The 25,152-nt window shown below is 39.1% G+C and overlaps 1 protein-coding gene across 1 annotated transcript; it reads left to right on the top strand.

The window, feature by feature from the left end:
• The first annotated feature begins 6,049 nt into the window (after positions 1 to 6,049).
• On the top strand, positions 6,050 to 14,447 carry LOC115823461 (sushi domain-containing protein 2-like). Its single transcript, XM_030787511.1, has 15 exons — positions 6,050 to 6,116; positions 6,313 to 6,511; positions 6,670 to 6,821; positions 7,224 to 7,391; positions 7,560 to 7,734; positions 8,040 to 8,241; positions 8,689 to 8,774; positions 9,125 to 9,393; positions 9,530 to 9,673; positions 9,934 to 10,092; positions 10,847 to 11,098; positions 12,497 to 12,775; positions 12,870 to 13,046; positions 13,780 to 13,876; positions 14,441 to 14,447. The coding sequence occupies exons 1-15, from the start codon at positions 6,050 to 6,052 to the stop codon at positions 14,445 to 14,447; spliced, it is 2,433 nt and encodes an 810-aa protein (XP_030643371.1).
• Positions 14,448 to 25,152: the final 10,705 nt, after the last annotated feature.

Genomic DNA, 25,152 nt, shown 5'->3' with positions numbered 1-25,152 from the left:
TTTATAAGTTCTATGACAACGAGACTTGGTTTTCATGTTGAAAGCTTGCTAATGCTAATTTATAAATTATTGTTTATGCCTATTGTCTCTTTTTCTTTCTTTCTTTCTTTCTTTCTTTCTTTCTTTCTTTCTTTCTTTCTAAGAGGGCATTAACAGACAGGCTAGTCTTCAAGACACAACAAAATCAGTAAAATATCCTTGTTGTTTCTTTAGAATCCAATGCAAAATTCTCTGCTCAAAGCAAGTGACTTAATAAATGAGAAAAAATTGAAAATATGAAATGAGAGCATAGGATATTTGGATTGGGCACACTCTTAATAGATCTCTAAACAAATTTAAATTGAAGTATAACCTCAGGTTTGCCACTCTAGGTGAATTTTTAAATGAAATTTAAAAGTTGAAAATGTAACGTTATACTGTGTGTGGAGAGGACAGAGGTGGTCATGAGTGGTTCATTAACCCCTTCTCATCGGGTGAGAACAGAGCCTGGTGGCTAATTACCACTACTTCTGTATTCAGTTCAGGAACTATGGCATCTGGGTAGATTCTGGTCTCCATGGCAAAAGCAGGATACTTTGGCTGGAGGTGGAACACGCCTCTTCTGTACTACTCTGAATATCACTGCCTTGTCTGTTGATGGCCTTGGAACTGTTAACTCCACTTATTAAGTTGCCAAAAAAAGATAAAAAACGTGGCTCTTGACATACTGCAATTCAGTGCAAGTTCTTTCTTGTCCACTCATTCTGCACTGAACTTCAAGAATGAAAGTACAAAAGGTTATTGATGCTACAAAACTTATTAATGCCACAAACAACACCCCAGGGATCAGAGATGTATTTGACAGGAATTCACTCATGAACTTAAGAATATGGAGAACTTAAATGATTTTGTTTGATGTTTTGCAGCATTTCCGCTGCTCCATCAGGAAGGCCATACACAAATGTATGGTGAACAAGAGTTGCATAATTGCACTGCATTCTTCTGTTGCATTCTCGTAAACATCAATACGTACTGAAACAGCTACAACTAAATCAAATACCCCCTAACTGGAAAGAAGCCAAACAATTCACCCACTCTCCACTTAGTTTAAAAGATATGTTCTCTGCCTCTGAACATTTAACCTGACGTGACCTCGGCTTTGTTATTGGTAACAATCTGATTTCCTTATCAGTGTCAGAAAAAGTGTTAGAATCTATCAACCAGGAAGTGCCAAATTCTGAGAATTCAGGCTGACTGACTGTTTATCTCAGACAAGCTGGCAAAGTCTAAAGACAAGGTGAGGTGCCAGCAGGCTCAAGACTATTTCCATGGATACCAAGAGTGGCAGAGAGCCCACAAAGCTGGCCAAGACACACTGTGACCAGAGCTAGACCTGATCCAGCCAACTGAGACATTGAAAATGTTGAATTTGAGTTAGGTGAAAATGACATGACAAAAATCTGAGCATGCTGGATGATTAGCAAACAAAAGTGGGAAAAAGTGTGTGGGATGACAGTTTGAGAGCTAATCACACCTTAATGTTATTGGTCAGATGTCCAGAGAGACAGAGATGTAATTAGTCTGTAACGGTGGGGTGAGAACATTTTGGGGGACTGCCCCAAAGCCCTTTGATTGTCCCATCAAGTAAAGGAAAAATTTTGAAGGATTTTGCCAATAGGGGAACAGGTGTCCACATCACAAGTGTCCTGATATGACAGAGTAGTAGTGGTGATAGACTGATATCATGGGAAGGTTGGGATCACATTAGTTAAGACAGCTGGATATTCTCAATAGAGGAGTAAAACCTAATAAAAAGGTGGACTAGACACAGAGGTATTCAGATCATCATGGGACATCATGCTGAGAAGAAAGAAAAGGAAAAGAAAAACATTAATAAACACTTACTAACCTAGACACTGACACTTTGCTGATATGGAAAAATCAAACTTAGAAGGGGGGGGGGGTTATATTATGCAACATTAAACATACATATACATATTTACATATATTTGTAGGCTACATACATATTTATCCAACATATAATAGAGGTAGCTTACTAGGAGTAAGAGTTAGGGGATGCTCACCAGCTGATTCCGTGGACTGCATATAATTATGAATGTTTCATTTATGGACAACAAACTAAGCACTGAAAAGCTAGTTTCTGACACCTGGTTCTATTTGATTAGCATAAGGGAAAGTTGAAGCCTGTTGGTAGCACCCTTTAAAATTGCTTTAAACACGGGAAGTGGTCAGTTTCCATTTTCACTGCGCGACCGGAGATATGACCAGCTGAAATATTTTTGGTCCGCAGATTCGGTAGCCTGTTCTGTTTATCTTAGTAATTAAATCTGTATGCGTGTTTAAATAAATGGGTGACTGAACCGCGCGAGGTTTACATTACATTTTATCCCGTTTCGAAGTAGCCCAAGCATACTCAAAGAGATTCATCACTTTATGTCAACATATTGAATTGAAAGTGGTAAGGGGTTGGGGCACGATGAAGTGTCAACACTGCATCGAGCCCAGCACTCTGAAGCAAGCGTCAGCGTTCCTGTTGAAGGGGGGTTACAAGTTAGTTCTGTTAGTTCAAGTTATATTTTCTAGCTCTGTCACAAATGGCATCTGACAAATAGGCTTTGGAGTGTTCTTATAATATGATAACTCTGGTTCTTATCCACAACGACCCACTATCAAGGTTGCTTATAATTACGCAGCAAATCTCGCTGTAAACCAAAATTCTCATCGACGCATTTTGCCATCTCTCCGGAAGGTTCATCTGGAAATGACTTGAGTGATCGAGGCCATCGGTTTCACACACGTGGGGTAAGAGAAGCATCTTTGACGTCCACTACATCCCGGAGGCACATTTGACGAGGAAACTGTCCTGTTTAAGGTTAACGATTTAAAGGGGTAAAGGGTTGGAGTGATACCGGTCGAGGTATCAGAGGGCACTTCTCAGCTTGGACAACGCATCAGAACAGAATTCACACCTTGTAATCTTAGGCAAAGACTATTCAACACACAAATATTTCCAACACCCAAATGTCAGTAAGTTCAAAATAGCCTGCTTCATTTGACAAGACCACAATGGATCAGTCACGTAAAAATTAAGTGGAAAAGCTATAATTGTTTATGAAAGACAGCCTACTCCTCTTTCATCTGTTTTCATAGGCCCACTTCATTACACGCCCCTCAAGAGAAAAGGTGTGCTGACATCTCTGACATCTGTGCTGACTCAGTTGGCAAAATCTGAGAATGTCTGGTCCAAAAACAAAAAATACAACACATTTATTACGTTTGATACATATCACACAAACAAGGCTGGGTGTAGCACACTGCCACCGAATGATGGGAAGAAGGTTCAGAGAGTTTATTGGCTGCTAGTGATGCGCGGGTCAGGGTTTTTTAATACCCGCACCCACTGACCCGAGAGCCAATCCGCACCACAAAAATATGCGTTAATCAACTACCCGAACCCGACCCGAGCGGCAAACTTCAACCTGTATAGCGATGGCATCCATATTATGAACTAAGAGATAACGTTTTCATATTAAGTGCACGTTTCAAAAAGGACAGACACTCGTGTAGACAACAAGGTTTTACACGAGCTACCTTAGGCTACACCAAAGCGAGCAGTGTTGCCACATGTCGTTTTCGGGTTTTTTGCTCAACCAGTAGCATAATACATTAATTACAAGGCCCAGCCTATTGTATCTTATCCTATTGTAGCCTAATAGTGTCTGGGTCTAGGCTGCTAAATAAACATACGCATTTCTCCAAACGATGTTCTTTATTGTTGAATAGCAGCAGAACAAGTAACTCTTATCAAAGTTATGCTCTCTCTCTCTCTCTCTCTCTCTCTCTCTCTCACACACACACACACAAACGAAGCATCCTTCACATCTTAACTTGTCTGATTTTTCTCTGATTCCCTGATTAAGTCGGCCATATCGTATGATTTCTCTCTGATTCTGATTAAGTTGGCCATATTGTCAGTGGCAGCCTCTTCTTTCTGACAAAAAAAAAAAGTTTTGGCAGTGTAGGCCTATAATCTAACCAAAAGATACGATAACCCTTTTAAAACCTATATTAACACTCTAAAACACATGCATTGACCAAAACCAGAATCGCAAATTGCTAATAAAGCTGCTGATAAGCTGTTAGGCCAGTCTGTAATTATAAGTTATACTCTGGGTGCAGAGAGATGTGTTATACATGTAGTTTACTTTATAGTTATAGTAATGCGAATTATTGACAGCCAGGGCATAAGAGCACCTGGACTCTCCAGTGCGCGCGCGCCTGTCTGTGTGTTTGAGAGAGAGAGAGAGAGAGAGAGAGAGAGAGAACGGAAGTTGGACTAATAATCACAGCCTGTCCTGCTGCACGCAATTCGGAGAGCCTATAACACAAAGCCTATTGCACGCAATGCTTTTATTAAGTTATTAAGTTAAGTTCTTCGGAACGATGCTTTGTCATTTTTCGACCCGACCCGCCCGAACCCGTTATATTTGTGCGTACTAGCCTTACATCACGTAAAAAAAAAAAGGTAAAGTGAAAGTTAAAACATTGGCAGTGTATTAAATTCATTTCAGTCAGACTATACAACTATTATCAGATTATACAAGTATTATATATTTTATAACATCAAATATTTTAGCAGTACATCTTACCTGCACACATTTTGCCTCGGTGGGCGCTTAAAAAGTGCGTAGATGAGCTTGGTCTGAATCTTTCGTTGAAGGTGACCATGCCTCAATTTAAGCATCAGTCCTTTTCTCGCAATAACTAAAAACAGGGAACAGAGAATCTCTATATAAAATAAAAGTACTTCAGTTAACATGAAAAACAGAGAGAGTTTCAGCCTTTAAATGGTGAATGAAAATACATACAGCATATAAATGGCACGTGTCCATAAAGTGGGCTACAGGGATATGGAGCATTTTTGAACCATTTGTTTTATGTCTGACACTGTAACGTCATACAGTTGTCATTACAACATTTTATTTGCCATGAATTTAATTAATATTTTCATAAACCAGAACAAGTTATTAGGCGGGCACTCATTAACAGATTCTGGTCATTTATGAAAATGAGAATTGGACTTCATTTGGCCTGCAAAGTAACACACTCATTTGCTATTCATATACAGCATAAATTATTGTCATGGTTAATAGTTCATGAAACAAAAACAATATCTATCTATCTATCTATCTATCTATCTATCTATCTATCTATCTATCTATCTATCTATCTATCTACCTACCTACCTACCTATCTATCTATCTATATTTGGAAAAGTGTAGATATACATATACATACATAAATATATATATATATAGATAGATATATGCAGATTTACTTGGAAAAGTGCCCTGATTTAAAACAAACTCATTAACTGTTACCACAGGTTAAATTACAAGAACTCACTGGCATTTAGTAGTACATTTTGTGACAGTTCAGACAACATAGCAACTTAGGCTATATTTTCAACAGAAATAAGGAGAAATGGTACAAAAATTTGCCCTTGAAATCTCAAAAACTCCCTTTCTTTGACAGCCGGAGATGTACATACATATACTCTTAGCTGTGTGTGTTGCTTGAAAGCAAGATCTCATCAATGTAACACATTCCCATTCAAGCCAAACAAAGAGCACATGCAACTCTCATCTCCTCACTCAATCACCTTATCTATCTTTTAGTGATGTTATACACCAAATAATTGAGCCCCTGGTTAAACATTTAGTCACTAACTAAAATTCAGCACTCCAAAATATAAAAGGTTACTGCATGACAAATAGTAGCTCTGAGGCAAAGGCAAGAAGACAATTGATTGGGTGAACTTACTACCCTGTTATCAGATAGACCTTTGTTACTATTGGACAATGAACCTGTTTAGTCTCTGGTGACCAAAGAATAAGTATTTTATGGCCAGTTGACTGTCATATGGACTGTGTTTGCACTGTGTATCTTTTAGTAGTTACTGGTATTTCTAGTAATACAAGTATCAAGACCAACAGAGGTTGGATATTTGATCTCTCCCCTCTTCAGGATACTCACCATTACCCAAAGGATGGAGAAGAGATTACAGAAGAGTTTATTGGTTATATTTTTGATGTCATGTATCGGTAGGAGTTCAGGTATGTTGTCCAACTTAAATAGAATTATTCCAAAACAAACTGTATCTTTATTCAGACAGCAGTATCCAAATCATACTGCATACAGTATCTTGACACTGCAGCCTTTTTCAGCTTTGTGCTGCCTCAGCAAACCAAGAAAATGCAAAACGTTGTGTTCAGAATGCATTTTTTTAAACTTGTTCTGTGTTTACTGTAGGCCAAACGTGTGAGGGACAGTGTGGACAGAAACTGGACTCATGTTCCTGCCATGAAACCTGTGCTTCCCTCCAAAATTGCTGTTTGGACTTTAAGGAATATTGTGTCGATGCCTCTCCATATTCTGGCACAATCTTTGGCGGAACTGATTTTATTATCCTCAATGCTACTTTTGCTCAAAACTCCAACGTAACCTGCAGGTAGGATTTACAGTGACTTTGTAAGATGCAGGTATACACCAACATCCTTCCTCTCTTATCATAAACGGTCTGTACCAGTGCTCACAAAATGACCGCATTTTAAATAAACATCTTTAAAAAATGTCTCATTAATAACTGGTCAATCTGTCTTCTCCTAGATTCAATCATGAAATTGTAACTCATGGCTATGTAGACATAGAGAACAAAGGCCACTGCATCTCCCCTCTACTGTATGAGACTGGATGGGTTCCCTTAGAAATCTCATCAGACAATGGAATAACTTACAACAGGCTTGGGGCATGGCTTTCTGGTGAGTTTAAGCAGGGGCAGTCTAAAAATTTTAGTGAGTTTACTACAGCATTAATAATCTTTGAAAACACTGGCAGATTGCAAAACCAGATACTGCTGAACTAGCTTCATTACGAATGTCCAATTTTTGTCATCTCAGGGAATGCTGCAAAAACTGTGTAAAATGTCTCTTTTCCATAAGATCAAAAGTGGAAGATTTATTGACAGAATTAAATCAGTTCAATTCACAGGATATGCTTGGAATACATTAGAGTGCCGGTAGAAATTCAAAGCTCACACGCAGGAAAATTGTGAACAATACCAAAATTGTTGAGACGGATACATTTGACACATTTGGAAGTTCTGTCTGAATTACCAAGCAAGTGATGTGATAATCTGAAGTCTATTAATATTCACTCTTCAGTTCATCCAGGAAAACTGGACCCGCGTTTCAGAGTGACACTGGACAATTCAACCAAGTGGCAGTACTATGGCACTTCAAACACAAAAGGCTCCTTACAAATGACGTGGAATACCTCCCATGTTCGAGCAGAGAATGTCAATATTGAGCTGTGGGGTTATAGTGAGCAAGGTGGGTCAGATGAGTGTTCTCCTCAGCCTTCCAGCTGATCTTTTTTGCATGAAATAAAAATATCAAAGTGAGCAAAGAACTGGGATTGTATTAGTTGATTGAGTTTTGGGGTTGAAAATGTGTGAAACAAAAAAATGCTTTTGGAAAAAAAATTAAACTTGTTTTCAGGGCAGCCGTACTCTGAATCCTGGCATGGTGAATGGACATACTTGTACTCCCTGGCCAAAAACTATCCCAACAACGGCTCATTCAGCTTTGTGCCTAAAAGTGCAGAGAAACCCTTCTCGGACTGGGAGCTTGGATCTGTCAGAGTTAGCTCCAGTTCTCATCCAGATGGGACATGGTAAACTGTTTCATTGAGCTCTGACACCACTGTCACTTCTGTGAGACGATGACCTGTAGCTACCCATATTGGGATTTAAAAATAAATTCTTTAACAGGGTAAAAATACAAAGCTGTGCTGCATTTGAAACTCAACAGCTTGGAAGAGAAAGTGCTTTTGTGCAAGCAGACAAATTTTGTGTTAAATGCTTGTTGGAGTGACACAGTGAAGCACAGACAGACAACACACTGAGAATCAGAGGAATCATATGTATGCAACACCACATATTCTGAAACATGTTGTTTTTTCAATATGCACTGGTTCAGGAATGTCCATGCAGTATGGACTGAGGACCATGCTTTGGCTTGGCATTTGGAGGAGAAATTTAGAGAAGACTCAGCCGCATGGGCTTTGGATAAGTGTTTAAAATGGGATGAACTGGAGAAAGAGCTGCCCAGTTTCCAGGATGAGATTATTGACTGTCCCTGTACACTTGACCAGGCCAGAGCTGACACCGGGAGATTTCATGTGAGTCTAGTGTCGGCTTAAATTAAAAGTGCTGTAGTTGAGAAGTTTATCATTTTTAACTGAGCGCAATTTTTTTTAAGAAGACTTTAAAATGGTAATTGCATTTTTTCCCTGAACATTCAGATGTCTTTGTAAAGCCAGATGAAATAATGCTTTTGGAAGTTAAATATTTATGAATTGCCATGGCTGGAAAATCAGTGTTTTATAATGGTGATGGTTTTATTTGTTAAGTTTCATCTAACCCTAAATATTTTCATTCACATGTACAATGTTTAAGGTTGATTGATGTACAACACTTCAATATTTCATTCTAAACGCTTTTTCAACATTCTTCTGAGCAGCAGCAGGACACACCCACATGTGAACATCTGCCTCTATGTCCGCAAATAACAGCATAAGGTGTTGCTTAGGGATGTACATTCCATATAATTTTTCTATTACATTTAGACTGATTATGGCTGTGATATAGAGAAGGGCAGCGTGTGTACATATCACCCTGGGAGTGTTCACTGTGTCAGGGCTATACAGGCAAGGTGAGTGCCCCAGTCTGTTGATCACATCTTGTCTAAAGAGTGGTGATATCTACAAGCAGTCATATCTGTCATTTATGTTTCAATAATAGTAGTCACATAGGTCTCCTTTAAGCCATATAACTCTCCTTTGTCACATTGTGTTGTACTTTTTACTGTATTGTACTGTGTTGTACTTTTGCTCTATTTTATTGTACTTATTATGGACTCACTTACTCTTTATTGTTCTTATTATGGACTCACTCTTTTTCTTTCTTTCTTTCTTTCTTTCTTTCTTTCTTTCTTTCTTTCTTTCTTTCTTTCTTTCTTTCTGTCTGTCTGTCCGTCTGTCCGTCTGTCTGTCGACTTTAAAGCCCCAAGTATGCAGCTGGCCAGCAGTGTTGCTATGATAGCACTGGGGCACAGGTCCTGACTGCAGACTCAATAGGAGGTAGTACACCTGATCGGGGACACGACTGGGGTTCTCCTCCCTACAGACGTCCGCCCAGGATCCCTGGAGCTTCTCACTGGATATATGATGTCCTCAGCTTCTATTACTGCTGCTTATGGTCTGACAACTGTCACTATTACTTCAAAAACCGACCCTCCAGTGACTGCAGGACCTATAAATCTCCAAAAGCAGGTCTGATCTTTGTTTTTTGATTTTTTGGGGGGTTATTTCTATCACCAGTGTGACCACACACACACACACACACACACACACACACACACACACACACGTTTGTATACCCAATTTTTTGTTTTTGTCTCAACCTCAGGTGTTGTGTATGGGGACCCCCATTACATAACATTTGATGGGAACAGATATACGTTCAATGGCATGGGGGAATACTCATTGCTGTTATCAGCTAAGTATGGACTGATCATCCAGGGAAGGGCAGAACCTGTTACAATGCCAAATGGTCAGTATCCCTATTATTATGTATGATTTTGTTGGTTAATCTTCAAGAGGTGCATCTCACAAATAACAAGTTCTGAAAGCCAATTCATGATTCAGCCTAATCGTCATTAAATGTAACAGACAACTTTTATTTGTAGTTATGTTTCTTTTTTACATGTGTTCAAATGGACAGTGTAAATCCTGCTTCAGATATTGTTGCACATCCCATGTCATTTTTCTATTTAAAATACAAATTACTTCTTCACCAATTAAACTTGACAGGTACATTAGCACGTGCTACTAGGTTGTCCGCGGTAGCAATGAAAGAGGGGGATTCTGATGTGATTGAGGTGCGTCTGATTGGTCCAGAGGACAGCCTTCAGGTTCTGAAGAACCAGGAAGTGCTTTTGTTCTCGGAGCAGAACTGGATGGATCTGAAAGGTAAGAAACAAACTGCAGAATATCTTTATGTTTTGAATGCTGAGAGGCCAAACGAGAGATAGGTGTGAACCTTGGGTACAGTTCCATTATATTCACAGGTGCTCTTCCACAATCACTTACACAATGTGCATTTTATACTAGTCGTGCATGTACTTCTGTCAGTTTATACACGTTGTATCTCTAAGGAGAAATGGTTCTCAATTCCTCTTGACAGCTCATTTGTTTTACATGCTTGTTGTCCCCATCAACAAGCCTGATCACTGACTCATCACTGACTTAGCCACAGCATTACCCTCTACTGTTGAGTGGGTTCACAGGACAGAATTAAGCAACAGGTCCAGAGAGTAGCAATTTTGCCTCTTTCACTGATAGAGTGGAGAAGGAGATGTTAAAGAATATAGGTCACACTTTTCAAGCTATATTAACACCTGCATTCATCGGGTACACTGTTGTTTGCACATATCAAGGTTTACAACTTCTCATACGACCAGATATACTAGCAAATTCTAGGCAAAATAAAGGACTAATGACTGATAGCTTTTGTTTTGTGATATTTGACAGACATGGCTTTGCTAACTCCTCTTACTGTAAAGAGGTAGTCTATAGACAAGTGAATTTTCTGTGATTTCCTGCTAGTGGTTTGCAGTAGTTACATCTTTTCCTCAGCCTCTGATTAGCTAAACATACCCACTCATATCCATCAGTTTAACAAGGTGATCTGGAAATGAACTTTTCACGGACTGCATTCTTTTAGGTGTATTCGTGTTTGCTCCCGTTGCTCAGAATGTGACTGTGATGTTTCCGTCTGGTGCTGGAGTGGAACTGCGGGGAAGGTCAGGGACTTTAGCCACCACTGTACTTCTACCTGAGGAGTTTTGGAATACTACTCAAGGCCTGCTGGGAACAATGAATGATGACCCAAAAGATGACTTCCTCACTAGTGATGGACAGAGAGTACCTCATGATCAGAACTCTCCAGAGGAACTCTTTACTTTTGGGGCAAGCTGTGAGTATCTGACTATGTTAGATCTTTTGTACCTCTGTGTATACTGTCTTAGGTTAAAAGTCGGACATTATATCATTTAGACATTTTATTGGTGGATTTAGAGCCTTGAAATGTGTTGCCTCAGATGTGCACAACAGTAAACTGAGCAGTTAAGATACACTGTACCATAAGTGTGTATATGTTATGTACTCGTGTCTAGATATGTATCTGTTTATGTCCTCGTAACGACTGTGCACAAGCTCCTAAGAGGAGCCAGACAGTGAGTACAGTCAGTCTCAGAGCTGGATAATTTCAAGCTTTATTGCTAGATGCATATTTGAACCTAATACACGTTTGAAGGTCACACATTTACAGGCTCCTCTAAATACAGTTGACAGCTGTTTAACACACGTCTACCTGTCAAATATCACCTCACGAATGACTGACAGGAGAAACCATATGATCTGTCAGCCAGCTGGCAGGTGTTTCAGCAATACATTACACAGCTGCTCTTCAAAGTATTGATATGCTCTGTCAAAACCTCTTTTTTTGAATATATGTATCTGTACTCTTTTTCCCAGTCAATTGGGTTTTGATTCTACATCGATTACACATTACTGCATTTCAAATGCTTCTCCATCTAGTTGTATTGAAGTTGTTAAGCTGATGAGAATGAGAACATGTGCCTTCTTTTTAAAGCAGTAGAACATCTGCAGTAGAACTATGATAGTAGTTCTGTGGAAGAGAGAGTATACACAGAATGTTTAATTTTACAAAGTAGCTAAATTAATAATTTGAGAAATGATAACATTCTTTGTGCAAAATTGTGCACCATTGTGCACACATGAAAATATTCCTTTCATTGAAAAAAGTCCTATGGTCACTGAAGTTATTCATTTTTGTATTAGAACATAATAGTTTTTTTCACCAAAATCATTCAGTCAGGAATAAAATACATAGAGAATTTATGACAGGTTCTGTATTAGAATGATTCATCTCAGGATGCTTATCACCACATCTTTATTGCAGTGTGTCACATGTAGTTCAGCCCATTTTAGATCAGTGCCATAAAAATGCCCTGGAATTTGACCCCAGTAACTCATTTAAGAGATTGTATAGATAAGTTATCATTAACATCATAAATGTCTTAACACGTGTCCTATTCACAACAAATACTTTGTACATCTGGAATTGCTAGTAAATTTGCTATGTCTTTAAATACAAAATATACTTTGTGTATTCTATCCACTGGTGTTGAAATTCAGCATTTATCCTAAGTGTTCATGGAGTTTGATTTGTTAGATTTTGAGATTTCGCAGAAAATGTAGAGTCTTTTTTGATCATGACACAGAAGACAAGAGCAGCCACTGAAATCATTTAGTAGTTTTATCATTTATTTATTTATGTGATTTTTTACAGGGGCTATCCTAAACGACTCATCTCTCTTCACATATGATACTAAGGCATTGCTGGACAAATACTTTTATGGTCCAAAGCATCATGCGGAATTCACCCCAGTCTTTTATGTTCCTGAGAACCCAGATGACCCACTACTGACAGAGGCCTCTGAGCTGTGCTCTGGCGATGGTTCGAATTTCTGCAAGTATGACACTCTTGTCGCCCGTAGTCTTATGATGGGGAATGCTACCCGTGTGTCCTTCCGCAGCCACATGGCTATGGTGGAGGCCTTAAAACCAGGTAACCTCTATACACTTAATCGTATCTCTGATGCTACAATAGTTTATGGTACATGTGTACTGTCATGTGAAAAACACTTCCACTCTTCACTCAGTGGTGACCTGTGGCTGGCTTGCTCCACCAAGTAATGGAGAGAAGGAAGGAACAAGATATCTTGAAGGATCTGTAGTGAAATTATCCTGCAATACAGGATACACCCTCAAGGGGTCAAAAGAGCGCAGGTGTTTGTCTAATGGCCAGTGGTCTGGGGAAACTACTGAATGTGTCCCTGGTAAGAATCACCATTAAGAATCAATGCTTCAGTTATTTCACTTAAATCATTTTTTTCACTGTGTTCAGCCAAGTAAAGTTTCAAATCTAGTCATGCTGAGCTGTTAGGTGGTACTTTTCAAGTGTATTTCAATAATAACACACCGCATGTTTCTAATTAAAGACATACTGACAAATAGAGGTATTGAGTGGGCTTGTGCTGGGTAAGAACAACAATTTCTTTGTTCAGCGGGTCCTCGGGACTGGATCTGAAAATCATTCATAAATGTTACTGTTATGAAGGTTACCTAGGTTAAATTCACACTCTTGTTTTTTGCTGCTTATACTCAAAATCAGCTTCCCTTTTCATATAAATAAATAAGTAAATAAATAAAAAATACCATTTCATTCCAACAAAAGAATGTATGTGTTGTAGCCATAGTTACACTCCAGCAGGTTTCAATATGGCAGCATAACTAAAAAGAAAGGAATTTGAGGGAAACAGACACGAGTGCTCCACTTTGTCAACTAACAGTAGTGATCACATCTGATAATAGGATGACAAGAGAAAATCAAATGATGTATTCAGTTTGCAATATAAGATATTCAGCTGACTGAAATAAAATAATTGAAGTATTAGGCTGCAGTGAGTATTATAGTAAACATTATTATCATTTGATGGTGCTGATGATTCAAACCTACCATACGTCATTAATCAGGGACATACACTGACTTTATTGTTGTAGATGATGGAGACCGGACAGTGGGCATTGCAGTGGGCAGTGTTATTGGTGGTCTGGTGCTGATCACTTTCCTAACTGCAATTATTCTTCACAGCAGGAGGCTTAAGAGGTATTTATGCTGCTATTCTCGATTCTGTTTATACTGCTATTCTGCTATTCTTCATTAGTTACAGTAGTGATCTTTACAATCTGAACTTTCAGTTTTTTAAAGGTATAAAGAGGTTCTCCACACACTTCACATAAATACTTAAGACTCTCCTATGTCTTCCGCTGTAGTGGTAGCACATGCCCTTATTGTAGTCAGAGATATCTCCCTCAGTCACAATATAACTTTAGTTAGGCTTTAGATACTTGACACAGGTGCACAGAAAATCAAGATAGACATGCTTTATAGTAGTAGCTATGATGTACAACCTTAATAGTTCAACTGTTGGGAGCAAAAGGGACTGACATACAGTAACCAATTCAAAACTTTGCAATGATTTTCACATTCACCATTTCAAGCACCTCTCAGACGGACAGAGAGGTTTCAAGCACACCCTAGTGATGTGCCTCTGCTCTTCAATATTGCTCAGAGAAAAGCAAGAAAAAAAGTTTTCAAGTTTTAGACCTCATTAAAAAAGTTTTAGACCTCATGAAAACACTTTTAACATCTGAGATTGTTTGCTGTCAGGAAATGAAGCCCAGGTCAGTAATACAAAATAAAACAGAGTATGACTACTACAGTTCTGTTATAAACGCTTATCACAAAGCTTGTGGATGGAATTTTTTTAGATTTGAAGAGAGAAATTGTCGTGTTTTAGTGAGATGCGTTTTGTATAAGCTGATTCACAAAACGTTCTCAGAAATAAACCAATCCATGTTTTTTTTTATCCTTTTTCAGAGAGACTAATGAGATGGACAGGCAAGATGACATAGATAGCATATGAGCACCACTTGAAATGAAATATAATGCAGTTGTCTCTTCAGGAAAATGATTTTTTGCTGATAAATAATGTGTTTATATTCTCTTTCTTATTTTTCGTATCCCTTATGAATATGTTAATGTGGACAATAAAGTAATGGTGGTAACAATGTTTATATCAAATCTACATTATGTCTTCACAATGTTAAACAGATTTATTGTTCATAAGAGATATTGTATTTAAGTATATGAGGACAAATTTGTTATTTTGTGATGGTCAGTTGTGACCTTTGAGGTACTTCTTTATTAGACTACATGGACAATTTGAATACTTATCACACAATTACTTACAGAGTCTTATGTAATCTAAAAGTGTGATATGTATACACGCTGCCTGTGGTAAGGAAACATTGTGGGCATTTAGACTGCAATAAAGAACATATGCAACTGAATTGTTTTTTGTTTTCATGGGACCTGTTGTTGGTGCACAGTGATGTAACAGTGAAAGGGTACATCTTTTTTTAAACATCATATGTTCTCAAGCATAGTTTGCAACTGAGCATTCACTTTTCAAAGTACACCGTTACTGAACCAGTAATTCGAGGTAACTAAACGTTTCAGTGGTGGTGAGAGTACATACCATTCCACTCTAAACCAGAGTGCTGCAGTTGTTAAGGTATCGTGAAAAGTACCAAGATGTGACAAATATGCAAAGGCCTACCAGGAAAAAAAAACCCCAGAGGTACTTGTTGCTTGTTTACATCCTCCAGCTATTTGGCATTACCCCCGGCCCTGTGCTTGGCAACATGTTGCAGTGCAGTGAAATATTGGTCTGGCACATTAGTTAATTGGTGGTTCTTAGACAACTCCCCTTTCTTGATTAATGTTAAAGGGTTTGGTGAAGTATAAAAAGGTTGTGGGTGGCGTCAACCTGTGACAGAGAAGTTGCTGGAGTAACTTTTCCCCAAACAAATCAGTACAGCTAAGTTGCGCTAGTTTTATCTTACTACTTCTGTTGTCAATAATCCTAAAAACACTTGTGCAGCCGGGACTGACAGAGTAAAACAAGTCTTGTTCAGCTTGGACTGAAAGAGTAAAACTCACTTTGCTCCCGCGGTATTGTACTGGACGTTTAGTTACACAATGAATGACGAGAATAAAATAAAGCCTCGTCCTCTTTTTCACCGCAACACTAACTGGGATCCTTTCAGAGACTGGGAACAGCCAAAGGACATTTTAGATCATTGTGTGGGCTTGCCTTCTTTCCTTGACCAAGATGATAGAAACTGGATCGAATGGGCCAAGAGAAGGCTAACAACACCCTCTTGGCCAGGATCCAAGTACTCTCCTCTTTTTACACTATCCTGCATGGAAACCCTATCTGCATATGCTGGACATCAAACAAAAATTTCTGAAGAAACTTCAGAAATGAAGACAGAGCAAGGATCCTGGAAGATCATTCTAAATGTCAGTCACTTTTCTCCTGAGGAGATCACAGTTACAGCGAAGGACAGCTTCTTAGAGATCACAGGTAGAGATTTCTCTGCTTTAAATCACCAGTACATACAGAACAAAAACAAAGTATTTAGATTTCTCCGCTCTGAATTGCCAGCATATATACAGCAAAGTGTTTAGGAGGCCATATGTAGTTTTATTTAGAAAAAGGTAGGGATGTGATCCAAGTAACTGTTCCCTTACATACATATAAATATTTTGTGAAAAAAGGCATTCATATCAAATTACTTTGCTGCCTAAAGGCACCACGGAACAAAGATGTGGAAATAATTTTATTACATTTCATTTGCGTGGATGTTACTCAAATTGTTTAATGAAATTAATAAATTGAGAAGCCTATTAGGTTAACTATCCTCTAGATAGTTACGTCTTCATTTTTTTGAAGGTAAGCATGGTGACAGATGGGATGAACATGGAATTGTCTCAAGGAGTTTTACACGAAAATACAAGTAAGTGGGCGTTTTTAAAAAATGACAATTATTTTTGTAGCTCGACCACTACAATTGCTTACCAGGTTTGTTCTGGACCATGTTTTCTACTTGTTATGCTCTTTGTCAATTGAATAGGTTGTCATCTGAACTTGATCTGCAACACATCAGCTGCACACGGTCTGAAGATGGGACTTTACGCATAGAAGCTCAGACCTCTGCCAAAGCCACAACAAACCCAACAGACACTATCATCCCAATTAAGATACTAGAAAGTTAAAGTAGCAGTTTCAGAGATGGTTTCTAAGATGATTCTGGCATCAACTGTTAATCAACTGTTGATGATGTGTAAATGTTCTGTGCTCCATGATGAGTTTGTTCATTGATTGACTCATTTTTCCTTCATATGGGATACAATTAATATTACATGCACTGCAGTTTTGAATCTGAATGTGTATAAGTTCATCTTTACTGTAAGGTCGCACTATGCTAAGTATTTTTTATTAAATACCCTACACTACTTCATGTACACCTAAAGAAAGCTTCTCTATGAATACAGTCTGTCACAGTTTGTGTTTATACATTCGCATTGTCAGTGAAATTTTGGGGGAGGAATCTTGCTATTCCAGCCAACCAATCATGATTCATTATTCTTATGACTTATTCATATGATTCATATATCTTTACATAGTTGACTTGCAGTTTACAAATTAATTCAAACTCTGCTACACAGTCTGCAAGTGTTCAATTGCAATTGTGAAACAGTTACCTTGTTTATAGTTGTCATGAACTGAGAGTGAGGCTAAATGCAGGTAGTTCTTCATTGAAATCCAAATCGTAATCCAAATCCATAAACTGGCTACCTGGGGGCTAGGCAGATCAAAGTAGAGAGTATACTAAGGTCTATACACCACCAGGCTAAACAGGGAGAGCAGAGTTGACAAGGCTAACTGGGAACAAGGCTAAACAGAGATACAGGGCTAAACAAGGCTAACAGGGTAATGAGGAGCAAGACTAACACAGAACAAGGTTAACAGAGCGACAAGGAAAACTAGGAAACAAGGAACAGCTCAGTACTGACAACAAGTGTAAAACTTCACAAAGATACATAGGAAAACACAGGGATATATAAACACAGACACAAGGGGAAAAAACTAACACAATAACTGGAGTACAAAAAAAAGAGTACAAAATGCTAACTAGCTATGTTAAGAAAAAGGCCACACGTTATCATGGGATGCCAGGTTACTGCCATTTTAAATCCAGGCAGACATGGCCCCTTGATCAGGTGGTTACCAAGTATAGCATATGTCTCTTTTTCTATTGTTTCTCCCCCTTTACTGAGACATTTTAGAGCACAAACTGATAGCTTTCCCTCCTGTATTTCATTTTCCTAAGCTTTGTAATTTTGTGGTCTTACTCTTAGATTTATGGGCTGGTAAGGTTGGCACAATTTCTATGGTGGGAAGTGTGACTTGTGGAATAGTGACTGCTTAAAAGCTTTTGATCCGCTCTACTATTTTATCTTTTGAGTCCGTGACAATTGCTAAATAAAGATGTTAATGATTGCAAAAGATATCATCAGGTTGGCACCTGAGTCACATCTCTGCTCCCTCTTTTCATCTGTACAAGCATACCTGATTGGGACCCCCTTCTAGTGATTATAAAACTAATTTCATTGCTCTGGGTAATAGTCAAACTACAACTTATGTCATAGCTCTTCTAAGTCCCCTCTGCCAGTCACACGTGCTAATTCATACTCAAAAAAAGGGGAATGTAAGTAAATGGTACTGTTCTGTCCTCGGTATATGTACTGTATATAACTTGACAGTCAGATAAACGCCTTCCTAACATCAAGACTCTGAAGACAGTCAACCCCTTGTCCACAGGTTTATTGACGTTGCAAAGGGTGAATCTGAAACATACAAAGCATAATCAACGCCATGCTCGCTTTTAACATGTACAGATATTGACAATGTAAATATATCAATTCAATTTTAACATGAATTAAATCCTCTCATTTTTTAGTGTTAAAAGTTGTATGTATTTATTGTAGATTTAACTTCAAATGTAATATATAGCGTTATATTTTAACATGTAATCAGTCATCTCTTCGTTTATTTATTTGTAATTATTCCCGTATGAACTTCCAGTGGCCTAGGAACAATGCAGTCAATAGCAATAGTAACTTGTAACTAATAGATTTCTGGAATCTAACCTCACAGAATGTAACACTGAGCCAAAAAATAATGGTCTGCGACCACAGATAACAATTAAACGATCAGTACATACCCATGATGCTACCAAAGGCATGAGTTGTATGCAGATGTTGCTGGATTATCACAGATATAATAAAACAACAGTTCTCAGTATCCTGCTCACTTACTTCCTAATTGCTGGTCACGTGACATAACTTCCTGTTACTAACATCCTGTAATTCTTAAAGTGGCCGCAACGAAATACAGAAACACATAAAGAATTACTTAAGAAAACAAAAATTAATACTTCCAACACATTAACTTAATTGTAACAAAACAGGTACAGAAGATTGACTTCACCTGGCATTGGGATGCAAGTGGTGTCCTTTAAACTGTTCTTAACAGCAGCCATGAATATATACATTTTATTAAATGATTTTGAAATGTACTTTGTCCAGAGATACAATTACCATTGGCAAATGCAGAAGAAAGATGTGCCTATGAATAGACATCCTACAGAGATCGGTTTGCCATCTGTAAATTATCCAGAGACTAGTTGGATGTCAGCTGAGCAGGCAATGATGTCCCAGAAATGTTGATAGATACTTTATTTTAATTGGTTTGCAGCACAATCACAAGGCATTTCATCACAACATCACAGAGTCATCTGTAGACATACCCATACACATACCCATACATATACCTCACACCTTGTAATGGATTAGGTGGGAACAAAAAAAAAAGAAAAAACAATAGTTAAGATGGGAGCAACTTCTGCCCAGACCAGCTGGACATCCTGCTTATTATTATATGCATTATCTGTTTAAAAACTTGTGGAACAAATGAAAATTTGGATCTATTTTTTGTGAACAGAGGGGGGCAGTATCGTGACCCTGATCGCAACAATTCAAATGAGGGGGCAGGGGGTGCCTCTTGTCACCCACAATGTTGTTTGCCTTATTCATCATTCTGTCTCTGTTGATGCATTCCATTCTTGGTAATGTAGTCTCCAACATTTTACTGGCTGTTGTTACCATTTTTCTGAAATTCTTTTTCAGTACTTCCTCAGTAGCATTGACACTTTCAATAAAAGCACAGTAAAACATTTGAAGCATTTTGTTATGGACATTGAAGAATAACAATTTCTTTAAAAAGTACATTCTTGGTTGTGTCTTAGTGCTTATGAGGTCGGTCCAGAGGTCCGGAGTGTTACAAGAGGAAGCTTGAGAGGAAACTCCAACAAAAGAACAGCAGGGAGGTGTGGAGTGGCATGAGAACCATCACCGGCCATGGAAAAGAGACCAACCAGGAGATGGAAGGATACCTGGATGATGCCAATGAGTTAAATCTGTACTTTAATAGGTTTAATGATGTAGCTTCTGCCCACCCTCCTCCCAGCTTCTCCATTGACTCCCCCCCTCAGCTTCCTCGCACCACCATTTACCTCTACACCCCTCCCCTAGCCCCCCTCCCCCAGCACCCTCACACCACCATCTCTCCTCAACGACTCTCTTGGCTCCTGTCCTGTCACCTCAGCCTGGCCCCCCTCCCCCACCAGGGCTTTCTAACAGCTCTCCAGGGTCAATCACTATGGCCCTGTTTACACCTTGCATTAAGATCCGATTTTCGTGATCTGATCACAAGTGGACAGTGTACACATGCATCCGTTTACACCTGGCTTTAGAATCTGTATCCACATACGTCTCGAGTTACCGCTTGAGATCGGATCTCACTTCCCCGCTCTATATGCAAATGCACACGTACAACATTTCCGTTTGCAGAGACCAAATGGCAGCAAATGACGTCAGTTGAGTGGGTGGTTGTTCAGTGTGGTCAAGTACGCCTTCGCATTTACATTGCTATAAGAATGCGGTCATATGCGGTCCAGACCACCTCTGAATGTGGCCTGAGTGATCGGATCTCGAGGCGACCTCAATGCGCACTGGATGCGTTTACACCTGTACTTTTGAGCTGTCCACTTGTGATCGGATCACGAAAATTGGATCTTAATGCAAGGTGTAAACAGGGCCTATCACTGAGGAGGATGTGAGAAGGGGTTCAGCAGACTACGCTCAGGCAAGGCTGCAGGGCCTGACGGCCTCAGCCCCAGAGTGCTCAAAGGACGTGCTACTCAACTGGGTGGGGTGTTTCTGCACATCCTCAGCCTGAGCCTGAGCCTGATGACCGTCCCTGTTCTGTGGAAGACATCATGCCTTGTTCCTATTCTCAAGAAAAAGCACCCAAACACCTTCAGTGACCACAGACCAGTGGACTTGACCTGAATCACCAACTACCTCACAGGTCGGCCACAGCATGTGAGGCTGCAGAGCCACGTGTCAGACACAATAGTGAGCAGCATGGGGGAACCTCAGGGGACAGTCCTGTCTTCCTTTCGGTCAACACTCTACACCTCAGACTCCAGATACTACCGACAGTCCTGCCACCCACAGAGGTTTTTGGATGGATCTGCCATTGTGGGTTGTATCAGCAGGGGACAGAAGGCTGAGTACAGGAGTGTGGTGGACAGTTTTGTGGAATGGTGTGAACTTAATCACATGCAACTCAACGTCACAAAGACCACAGGGTTGGTGGTGGATTTTAGGAAGTGAAGGACCTGTCCAAACCCAGTCAGCATCAGGGGAACAGAGGTGGACATTGCTGAGGATGAGAAGTACCTGGTTGTCCACATAGACAAGAGGATAGACTGGTCTAAAAACACTGAGGCTCTGTACAAGAAAGATCTGAGCCGCCTGTATCTTCTCAGGAGACTACAATCTTTCAATGTCTGCAGAACTATGCTGCAGATGTTCTATCTCTCTGTTGTGGCCAATGTCATCTTCTACACTGTAGTGTGCTGGGGGAGCAGGGTGAAAGCTGCTGATGCCAGTAGACTCAACAAGCTCATCAGGAAAGCAGACTCTGTCCTGGGAGTGGAACTAGAGTCTTTGGTGGAGGTGTCAGAGAGGAGGAATCGATAACGCCTGTCATCCCCTGCACGCCACGCTGCAGTCACACCAAAGAACCTTCAGCCATAGGCTGAGACAACCGAGGTGCACAACAGAACTCCACAGGAGGTCTTTTCTACCAGTGGCCATCAATCTATATAACTCCTCCCCCTTGTATAGGGAGGACTGCTGAAGCATCAGATACTGAGAGCGATATCAATATCCTGTGCAATATTACTCTCTCAGCATCATTGGTAATACTACTTTTCAATATCAAGTGCAATATTTACTTCTCAATATCTTGTGCAATAGTTACTGTTTATTACTTTTCAATATCACTACCAGTATGACTGAATATCATGTGCAATATTACTTTTTTACTTTTCTACTTTCTATTTTAGTGTACTTATTTTTACTAATTTATCTAACTTTTTATTTTTAATTTTATTGTTATTCTTTTAGGCTCTGATGTTACACTTATTACTCTATTTTTTTTATTCCTATGTTGTAATTTTTGGAGCTACCTCTGGCACAGTAATTTCCTTCAGGATGAATAAAGTTCTGTCTTAACTTATCTTATCTTATCTTATATAAGCTTGTGGTCGAGCACAATGCCAAGGTAGTTGTAATTTGTAACAGTTTGTATTGGCTCCCCATTGACAGAGGTAGGGTTACAGGATTGTGGCTCTCTAAAATCAATGGACATTTCCTTTGTGTTAATATTGTTTAAGAGAGGGTTTGACTTCTCACACTTGTTCACTAAGTAGTCAAGAACTGGCCCATGCTCCTCCTCACCATCATATAGGAGGCTCACCAAGGCAGTATTGTCTGTGTACTTAATAAAGTGTCTATTAGGGAAGGTGCTAGTGCGAAAGTTGGTATATATAGAATAAACAATAAAGATGATAAATCACATCCCTGGGGGGAGCCTGTACAAGTGGTCATTTTGCTGGAGAGTGACATACCTGCTCTGACCTGCTGAATTCTACAGCTAAGAAAATCAACAATCCATGAAATAAAACCAGCTTCAAGTGAGAATTCTGTAACCAATATATCTGCTAAAGTGCTGGGTTGAAAAGTGTTAAAAGTGGGTGAAATGTCTTGGCATTAGTTTTGAGTCTTGGCATGAGTGTGCAATAAGTGCAATAGAGTCAGAATTGCATCTTCCACCCCCCTAGAGGCTTAGTAGGCAAATTGTAGGGGTGATAACAATGTACCTCTTCACTATATGCCCAAAGCACTTCATGATGAATGACGTCAATGCTATTGGTTGAAAATCATTGGGCCCTATGGGTCTGGAAATTTCTGGCACGGGTAGAATTGAAGCTGTTTTCCATAGGGTAGGGACACTGAGAAAATTAAAAGAGGACCTAAAAATGTCAGTAAACACTGGTGCTAGCTGTTCAGCGCAGTGCTTTAAAACACTTCCACAAATACTGACCGGGTCTGGGCTTTAGCAGTGGTTACAATCTCTAGAAAGCTGAGGGACTTCTGATTCCTTGATGGTTAGGTTAGATGAAGGGGGGGGGGGGGGGGGCATCACAGTGGCAGCCTCAGCACTATTGCCACTCTCAAAGTGACAAAGGAAGGTGTTGAATTTTTTTGCCATCTCTAGTCCCTGACTACCATGCAAGACAAGGGTAGGTTTTCCCCTGCGCTTGTATGGAACATTGGTCATGGTTTTAATTTCCATGTTGTGCCAGTTAGCAAACAGTATAACATAAATGTCCCACCGATGGATTGGTACGCATCGCATAGATGTCTCATAGACATAAGTGTAGGATAGTAATTAATAGATGATATTCTGTACTTGACAGGAAAATACCTGCAAGCCACGGTTTGTGTGTCCTCTGAAATTATACAGCAAGCCATTTTATGGCAACAGCTGGCAAAAACTCCCTCATCATTCACCTAATACAATTTCAAACTTTGAAATGTATATAAATTTCAACTTGAGTCACCTTTTCATGATTTTCATGAAGACTTCATCATTTTCTTTAAGACTTAAGAACATAAAAAATGAGGTCACAAAAATTAGCTGTTAATATTACTAACACTTTGTGTACTTAATGTAAAATAAATTTTGATTTCTGAGATGCAGGAAATGTAAGGGAGGAAATTTCCATTTCCACCATACATAAACAAGGAATTTGATTTTTAACTGGTCATGAAAATAAGACAAAATTTAAACAAAAAAGAACCAAAAGTGAATCAGAATTTTTTGCCTATTTCAGGATCACATAAGTCAGAAAACATTAGTGTACCAAGGTTATCACTGTTGTTCATTTCAGGTTCACTCATTCCAGAGACTGTATACATACCCACATGGTGGCGCCAGCACTTAAAGATGGGGTTTATGTGTTTCAACAGAGAACACTTTTCATTAGCTTGTTTAGTCAGTCACAGGCCTAACACAGCTAATTATAACCTTTTTCCTCTGTCACGCAACTTTCATTACCTTATTGGGATGACTACCATATTTTCTCTTTTGTGCATACCTGTGATGAACTTTTTTTAAATGAACTTTATGAAAAGTCACATCAAAATACTGAGGACTACTGAGAAAAAATGCATGTTTTAACACCTTTATAAAAGGAGAAAAGAAAGAATATACTTATGAATATCCAGTGATAAATAATAGACTCACTGCGTTTTTATGTCTTAACTCTTGATTGGATGTGAGATCTTAGAGCATCCAAATATATCCCAAGCAGTATAGGAAACAAGTCCTTGCTTGGAAACAGGCAAGTGTAAAGACCCTTTTAAAAGTATGTGCTAAAGTCCCAATCCTATGACAGCTTGACCTTATGCAATCTTTCTTAGCTCCATTCCAGGTCAATGTTATGCCATGAGAAGAGACAGTGAATTTAGAGCACATGTTTTAAGTGTTGATAAAAATTCCTCATCTAATTAGATTAGATTAACATTTCAATTCCATGGGCAGTTTACTAAACTTATATCATCCAATTTGTTGCACTTTTGTATAAGCAGCTCAACTCAAATAAAAGTGACATTGAGATTTAATTAAAATTCTGTAAATTCAATTAAAGGCAATAGATACACTAGCTAATAAAAACTAATACCCATTGCTTGGATTGTCTGACTGATTAAGAGCACAGACGTTTGGCATTTGTGTTTACTGCCTATGTATATATAATCAAGCTGAGCTTTTAAAGTTCACTAGGAAACCAAGAGCAGCTACTGGAGGAGAGGGGTGAGAAATAATTGGAATGCCAGCAGCTGAGGGTGGGTGAAGTGTGGGATGGTAAAGTGTCCAGTGGAGATTTACAGCACCCCCCAGATCTGAAAACAAGATGAGAAACATGTAAATAGACCATTACCATACTTCCACAATCATTTGCTTCAGAAAATGTAACATTATTAACGTAGAATAT

The sequence above is a fragment of the Chanos chanos genome, chromosome 10, assembly GCF_902362185.1.
Source record: "Chanos chanos chromosome 10, fChaCha1.1, whole genome shotgun sequence".
Taxonomy (NCBI): Eukaryota; Metazoa; Chordata; class Actinopteri; order Gonorynchiformes; family Chanidae; genus Chanos; species Chanos chanos.
This window is presented reverse-complemented; position numbering and strand designations above follow the sequence as displayed.

Coding starts and splice junctions, on each gene's coding strand:
- LOC115823461 (XM_030787511.1), top strand. CDS start 6,050: ATGGAGAAGAGATTACAGAAGAGTTTATTGGTTATATTTTTGATGTCA. Junction 6,822..7,223: donor GCTTGGGGCATGGCTTTCTG/GTGAGTTTAAGC, acceptor TTCACTCTTCAG/TTCATCCAGGAAAACTGGAC. Junction 9,394..9,529: donor CTATAAATCTCCAAAAGCAG/GTCTGATCTTTG, acceptor TCTCAACCTCAG/GTGTTGTGTATGGGGACCCC.